Consider the following 7,761-nt stretch of genomic DNA (forward strand, 5'->3'; position numbering starts at 1 on the left):
CTCTGAGGTTAAAAAAAATTACGTGAAAACGATTTCTAAAATAATATAAGCATGCTATGAACGTTCCTTATTCGAGAGCAGTGTGGTTTATGCCTACCCATCGCTTGGCAGGTGCTGCTCGGTCCTCTTAGTCCAGGAGCATGGGGCCCTACCCCCTGCCTCCAGGCATGCTCGAGACCCCGTCTGGCCCAGAGAACTCCATCCCCAAGGCCTCAGGATTGGGTCGGAGATGGGCTCATCACCCAGGGCAGACTGAGGAGCTTCCATTCTGAGGCTCTTCTAGAAATGCTGGGGAGGCAGAGCTCTCTGTCTGTTGGGGCTGTTAAGTGAAAGGAGATGACACGGGAGTCGCTGGAGGCTCTCTAAAGCCACCACGCATGGACTTCGTGCCTAAGAAAGAAGCCAGCGAGGGGAGTGAAGCATGATGAAGCAAGCCAGGTTCTCCTGTCCCATTTCCACACCTGGATACCCCCTGCCTGGGCTCTGGGCTTACTGGGCCCATTAACACCTCTTTTTTCACACAGTCCTGTGAGCCTATCTGAGGTAGATTTCTAGAACTTGCCAACCCCGAAGAGTTATCACTTTTCTTGTAGAACACTAATTAGCTTATTCACCAGGAAAATTAAAATTGCATGCAGAGAACTTTATTAAGGATACTGGAGAACGAAAGAGGTGGAGGGTGACAGGAGAGAGAGCCTCGGGATGAGTGGGTAACCTGGGAAATTATTATCAATCATTGACAATCCTGCCAGAATGAACCCCTCAGGTCTTAAGCTGGCTTGATGCTAGCTGGCGGAGTGGAGATCCACACTTCCTCCTTATTTTGCTGAGACCACTTTTTTCACCTGAAATGTCAGAAAATCATAATATTTTAAAGCTGGAGAAGGCTTCCATCAATCGTTCCTTGCTTACAGATGAGAGGCTGAAGCCAAGATGAGACAAGGAACCCGCTCAAGGTCACAGCACACTCATCAGCAGCCGATCAGAAACGCCAGCGGCTGTTTTGGCCGCGGGGCCTCAGGACGGTCGCTGCAGGAGGAGCCTAGCTCTGGCTCTTCTAGGTCCAACAAACTAGCAACGAGACGTAGCACACTACTGGTGACAATGGAACACACTGTTTCCTCTCTGACACAGGCCACTGGTGCGCTCCCATGGCAGGCGGCCAGGCACAGGCCCCTCACTGCTCAGGAGTTGCTGATTCCAGACTCAGGCTTTGCTGCACACAAGCTGTATGGCCTTGGGCAAAGCGCTTGTCCTCTCTGGGCCTGGGTTTCAGCATCTGTGAAGCAGTGACGGCTGCTGCCTGTGGAGCTCACAGGGTGGTTGTGAAGTTCCAATGAGTTAACCAAAGAGAAAATTCTATGAATAAAATGGTGAGAATTTACCAGTGGTAAAATACAAGACACTACTTACTGCTGGCCTCGAATAAAATTGCGAGCTAAGAGGCAACCTCATGGAAAGAGCCAAGGCTATGGAGTCTGAGAACTCAGGTCTGAATGCTTAGTACCCAGGGCTGTTATCCAAACTCCCGCAGCCTCAGTTTATTCCCTGGGGGGATGGGAGTAACCACATATACTTGCTTCTGTGAAGATCAGATGAGATATTATACTGGAACACCTAACACGGTGCTGACGCATGCCCGGTGTTCACATATGGGTCGGTATCGTAATTACTAGAAGGGTACCAGGTCTGCGATTGGGCCGGGCCACGGCATGGCTTTCAGACATATTCACGTCCCCAGGGGCCGTGTCAGGATGGCACTTAGCATGGTCACTCTGACCTCTGGACGGACTCCTCACCCAGGCAGGCCCTTTGAAGGCTCCTGGGGTCTCCTCCGACCTGAGGGGCAAACCCCGAGGGGCAATGCCCTCCTTCCTTCCAGAGAACCCCTGGGTGGAAGCCTGTGACTTTCAGGGTCAGGAGCAGAAGGGACTGGCACACTCTGTCCTGTCTGGGCTGCCTCCCCATCCAAATGAGCCTCACACCTGGGACACTTTCTGCCTCTGTTGTGGTCTAACACCATGTCATCAAGGTACTGTGACGACGCAGCTTAACTTCAGGGCCACCGCCAGCTCACAGAGACGCCCCTCTGGGTAGGTGACTTAGAAAAAGGCACTCCTTCGTCTGGCCCATGGCCCAGTGAGCAGTGTGCACCCTGGACTTGGGCCCTGGCCCCCCTGCTCAGCGAGGCCCCCTTGGACCACAACCACGTGCAGTCCTGCTCACATGGCAGAGCTGGAAAGGCCTCTCAGAGGCTGTGTCTTTCAAGCTAGGGGTGGCAGCAGGTACAAGTCCCCCAGGCGGTCGGGATGCCCAACGGCGCTCCGAGCAGACAGGACAGGGGGCAGGGCACCACAGGCTCGGGGAACAGACCTGAGCCGCTGTCAGTAAAAAGGCACCGATTCTCCATCCAGCTCCGTCACATACCAAGTGTGACCTTGTTAAAGCACTTCCCTGTGCATCAGTTCCACATCTGCCAAGTGGGGACGATAATAGGCTAATTAAACGATGCATGTTGGAGAAGGGAAGGAGATGGGGCCAAGGGGAAGGCCGGGCCAGATGTCAAGAGCATTTTCTGCAGTGCTAAGATGTTTAGCTTTTGTTCCGTGGGTACTGTGCTTTCACGAACTGCCTTGGGGGTGTACGGAGAAGAGAGCCACCTGAGGAAAGGGAAGGGCCCGGTGGGAGGGAGAGCAATGCGAGAGCCTGGCCGAAGCAGCTCTCCCTCCCCCTCACCTACTCCTCGTGCAGGGCACCCGAGTCCCCGTTTTGCGGTCGTTCGGGTGTAGAGCAAAGATGAGGAAACAGACCACACGACAGAGCTGGCACAAGAGGAATGCGGGCAAAGTGCCCGTGATGTAGCACGTGTTCAATGAACGACAGCTGTTTTCACTATTAAGAGGCCTAGATCGGCTAATGGGAGGAGAGAGGTGACGTGAGAGGAAAAGGAGGGGAAGGGAAGGGAGAGGCAGAGCAAACGTGAGTTCACTGAAGCCTAAGGAGCCATCCCACCCACTGTGATCCTGAGGAGGGTCCCTGGCTCACCACCGTGGCGTTCTCGACCGCGGCTCTCAGAATGACTGCTTGCCTCAGACCAGAGTCTCGAGAGTCTAAACAAGGGAAAAGCCCAGGGAAAGACCCGAGTACATCTAATTGTCTAGCACTTCTTTTCAGTGCGGGGGGATATGCCTCTGCGTCAAGCAGCAAGCTTTACGGGGGAAATGAATTCAATCTCTACCTTATACCGCGTACCAAAATAAATTACTGTTAAAGAGTTAAGTGTAAAAACTGAAGGTGAAAAAGAACAAAGGAAATAAAGGGGCATATATCTCAGGGAGGGAAAGGATTTTCTAAACATAAAGCAAAGAAAAACACATAAAAACATTTCAAACATTTCAAAAGAAAGACCGTCCAAGTTCGTAAAAAATACGTTATGTCAAAAGTTACTATAATAAAGATAAAAGTGATAAACTGGAAAAATGTTTTTTATATACGTCAGAGAAAAGGTTAGCATCCTTTTTATATGCAGATCTGTACAGTGGCAGGAAAGAACTAAAGCTTCAATAGAAAAAAATCTAAAGGTAGTAACAGCTAATATTTACGGAGTACTTGTGACGTACCAAGCACTGTGCTAAGCGCGTTAGATGTATTACTGCATTTAAACCTCACAACCCTATGATACTATTTCCTAGATGAGAAAATTGAGGCTTAGGTTGCTACTTGCCAAAAATCACATAGCTATTAATTGTCATTGCAGGGACTTTGGGAATCTGCTCTTAATTATACCATGCCTCAAATCAGAAAAGACTGTAAATGGTCAGAATATATACACATACATGAAGTTAAAATTTACTAGCAATCGAAGGCCATTATAATTTGCCTATCAAATTGACCAAGATTTTGGGGCGCCTGGGTGGCTCAGTCAGTTAAGCGGATCGCGAGTTCGAGCCCCACATCGGGCTCTGTGCTGACAGCTTGGAGCCTGGACCCTGCTTCGGATTCTGCATCTCTCTCTCTCTCTTTCTCTGCCCCTCCCCCACTCACAGTCTCTGTCTCTCAAAAAATGAACAAAAACGTAAAAAAAAAAAAATAAAAAACCAAACAAACAAATTGACCAACATTTCTCAATGACAAAATACAGTTGTGGGAAGGGTCCAAAACACTGGCATTCATTCCACCTTTGGTGGATATGCAAACTGGAAAGACCTTTCTGGAGGCTGATTGGGAAATACTGAACAAAAGCCTGTGGAAAGATTCCCATCCTTTGTGTCAGACATGCTCCACCCCCTCCAGATCCCCTCTCTATCCTTCTCTACCCCATGAATTACATCAACAGGCCATGTCCTTGCTTCCTGACCAGACTCCTCAACAGAGGCAGGGGAAGAAGGAATGACAGGGCCCCTGGCAGAAGATGGAAAGAGAAGGGGTGGGTTATTTACTTTCCTGGTTTCGCCCCTGCTGGGTCACTGCTCTTGTCAGGATTACTTGCTCTCCACCACACTCTATCTATCCCTCCTGGCTGCTTTCATCCATCCCTCCCTCTGTCCCTTAGGGTGTACGGGCGCTGAGTGCCCCACTGCCACTAGCCCTGGGTTCTTGTTGCTGGCCTATCCCTTGCCCACACCTTCCTAAGTCCCTTGTTCTATAAGTAAACCCTCCCTGGATTATCTCAGTTTGACTGTGTCTTCTATTTCTCCGTGGGATGCTGATACATCCCACCCAGGAAATACATCTTTACACCTAGCAATTTTATTCTAGAATTGTATTATGAGGAAATAATCAAAAAACTGCAAAAACATATAATAACAGTGTTAGCAACATTAAACTGTTAACAACCTAAATATTCAACGAGAGAGAGCTGGTTTTATATATAAAATGATCCACATGATGAAATACTGTGTAGTCATTAAAAACCAGGTTAAAAAGGAATACTTAATGATGTGGAAATACACTTGTGAAATATTTTAAATGAAAACGGGATTCCAATGTGGCACATAAAAGTGACTACAAGGTTGTATCCCAAAGTATTAATAGTCATTCTCTTTGAGTTGTGAGGTCATGGATGAATTATTATTTTCTTCTTTGCAGTTGTCATGTATTCTACCATCTCCGTGTATTCTTTTTATAATTAGAGAACATAAATCCAAAATACTATATACTCTCAAAAGAAAGATTAGGACTAAATTCTGCAACACCCCACCCCCATGTGCATGCACACACACACACTGCCAGGGCAACATTTAAAAACGGGCTTCTGCTGGGTGCCTGGGTGGCCCAGCCAGTTAAACGTCTGACTCCTGATTTCAGCTCAGGTCATGATCTCCCGGTTTATGGGCTCAAGCCTCATGCCGGGCTCCACGCTGACAGCACAGAGCCCGCCTGGGTTGCCCCCTTTCCTCTCTGCTCCTCCACCACTCATTCTCTCTCTCTCAAAATGAATAAACTTAAGAAAAAAAAAAGAAAAAAAGAATGAGCACAGCTGCCAAAGCCACAAGCATGAAGACACACATCTGTATCCAGTCCCTAACTGCAGACATTCCTGCTCGCTGCCAGGCCTCAGGCTCGCTTTGGCCCACACGCGGTCATCAGCCATGCTCTATAAACCCCAGAAACAGCTCTGGTGCATGACTGAGAGAAAGGCAGTTACAGTGCCTTGATCAAGGGTCCGAGAGACCTCAGGAAGGGCGCGGGAACCTTCGACAGAGATGATACAGCACAGCAGGGCAACAAACAAAACCCTAGACCTTGGAAAGACCTAGGCTTGGACCATGACTGAGCATACGAACAGGTGCACGACCTCAGGCATGCTTTTAGCTCCTCTGAGCCACAGTTCTCTCATGTCTAAATGGGGAGAAGGTTTCGCTCATGGGCTGTAAGCGTTCTAGAGTTATGTGAACACAGAACATGGGCTCCCTAAACAGCAGCAAAGGTTAAAAAGAAAAGAGCCTCTTGGATCAGTAAAGCATTCAGAGCCCCAGAGACTGCGCCTCTGTACAGGAGGGCAGCAGCATGGTAAAAGCTGGCGGGAGAGACAAGAGATGTGATTTGAACAAGGAAATGGTCCTCTGGCGTTCTGCCTGACGGCCTCAGTCCCAGCTGCAGTCAGCACATACTCTTAGGTGAGGAAAGCTACCTGCAGTGGGTCCCAGGTCCAGGCTGGAGTCATTCAGCTCCTCCTCTTCTTCCCAGAAGTACTGTGGCGGCTGCAGGATGCGGGACTCTTCACTCTCTTCGCTGGGGAAGCCCGAGCCAGGGGCCCCCAGGCCAGCTCCCAGCCCCATGGCCTCACTGGGTTCCTCCGAGTCCAGCGGCTCCAGGCCCGTGGGTGGCAGGAGGTCCAGCAAGGAGGTGGAGGTGAGGCCCTCGGGGCCAGGCTCATCGGACCCAGCTGTGCATGTGCCCAGGGACGCTCCTGCACAGACACGGAAGCCAGATGGTTGTGAGAGGCCGGAAAGGTCAGACTGGCGAAGGTCACCCTGGAAAGAACCTAGGGGTGGTGGGGGGGGGGGGACTGCAGAGGGGTAGGGGGGACACTCCTGACACCCAGGGGCTGCCAGAGGCTGCTGTTCTCACTCCACGAAGGCCAAACTGCCCAGCCCTTCCTGTGAAGGGGCAAAGGAGAGACCAAGGGAGGTGGGCAGGACAGAGTGAGGTTCATCTGGCTCAGCACCCACTGGGCATTTGCTCACTCAGAAACTGCTCCCAGTGCCCACCTTCCTCACAACTGGGCTGGGTGCTCAGGGCACAGATGCAGTGAAGGACAGGTCCCTGCTTGTAAGGACTCTGTGTGCACACTGTTCCCCAGGCTTCCATCCTAAGCTGAACAGTTTCCAAAACTGCATTAGGAACGTGATTTGTATTTCAGCAGTACGATCTCCTGAACAGTCTTTAAGAACCACATGAGATCGCAGTTCAAACTCATGCAGTGTCGATAATAACATATTTGTTTAGAATCTTGGAGGATCCCTCTTTCCTAACCTATAACACAAATGAACAAACAAAACCCAGTAAATTAAAGGGTATCTTTTCTTCTTCTCTCTCACTCCCGCTCACTAAGAATAGGAAGACAGCCCTGTTTGCCAGTTTCACAACTTAATTACACAAATATTACTAACTCGCTATATGTCTTCTGGAAAGTTGCTTAAAACCTCTCTGTCTCCTCATCCGAAAATTAAGTAAGGTGGGTGAAATGACCTCTACATTTTCTGTTCCAAGACTAACGTTCAGTGATGTAGGGAAGAGATACGTCCCACTACCCCTGTTGTGCACTGGGCCCTGGCTTGAGTAGCTCACGGAAATTTTTTGTGATGTTTTTAATAAAAAATGAGAGCTAACACTATTGTGCTAAATGCTTTGCAAGCGTCATCTGAACTTGGATCCTTACAACCACCTTATGAAGCAGTCGCAAGCCCTAAGCTTTGCATCCAGAGCACGGTGGAGACTGCATGGTACGCATGGTCGGACAGCATGGGACCGTGAATGCAACATTTAGTCGTAAGGAAAGCCCTCCGAGTGAACGGGGCTTAACACAGTTAAGAAGTATGCAGGAGAGGGTCAACAGATCCTGAAATGGAACACAGAAGGATGCCCTGCAGAGAGAGCTTGGGCCAAGCAAGCAGGTTTGCGTCCTGGCTTCACTGAGCCACTCTGGGTAAGCTACTTCTCCACCAGGGGCCCCGGTTTCCTCATCTGTAAAGCAAGGACAAAAATTCCACAGCTTCCCGGGAGGCAGGGACCTCAAATGAGGTAAGCTCCCTACAG

The 7,761-nt window shown here is 49.7% G+C and overlaps 1 protein-coding gene across 1 annotated transcript in view; it reads right to left on the reverse strand.

The window, feature by feature from the left end:
• PODXL2 (podocalyxin like 2) overlaps positions 1-7,456 on the reverse strand; it is a 36,043-nt gene extending 28,587 nt beyond the window's left edge. The window contains exons 1-2 of the mRNA XM_049642252.1: positions 7,453-7,456; positions 6,134-6,511 (exon numbers count right to left, since the gene is read on the reverse strand). Of these exons, the coding sequence (XP_049498209.1) occupies positions 6,134-6,511; positions 7,453-7,456 (382 nt within the window). The remainder of the gene's footprint in view (positions 1-6,133; positions 6,512-7,452) is intronic.
• Positions 7,457-7,761: the final 305 nt, after the last annotated feature.

The sequence above is a fragment of the Panthera uncia genome, chromosome A2, assembly GCF_023721935.1.
Source record: "Panthera uncia isolate 11264 chromosome A2, Puncia_PCG_1.0, whole genome shotgun sequence".
In the NCBI taxonomy this organism is placed as follows: Eukaryota; Metazoa; Chordata; class Mammalia; order Carnivora; family Felidae; genus Panthera; species Panthera uncia.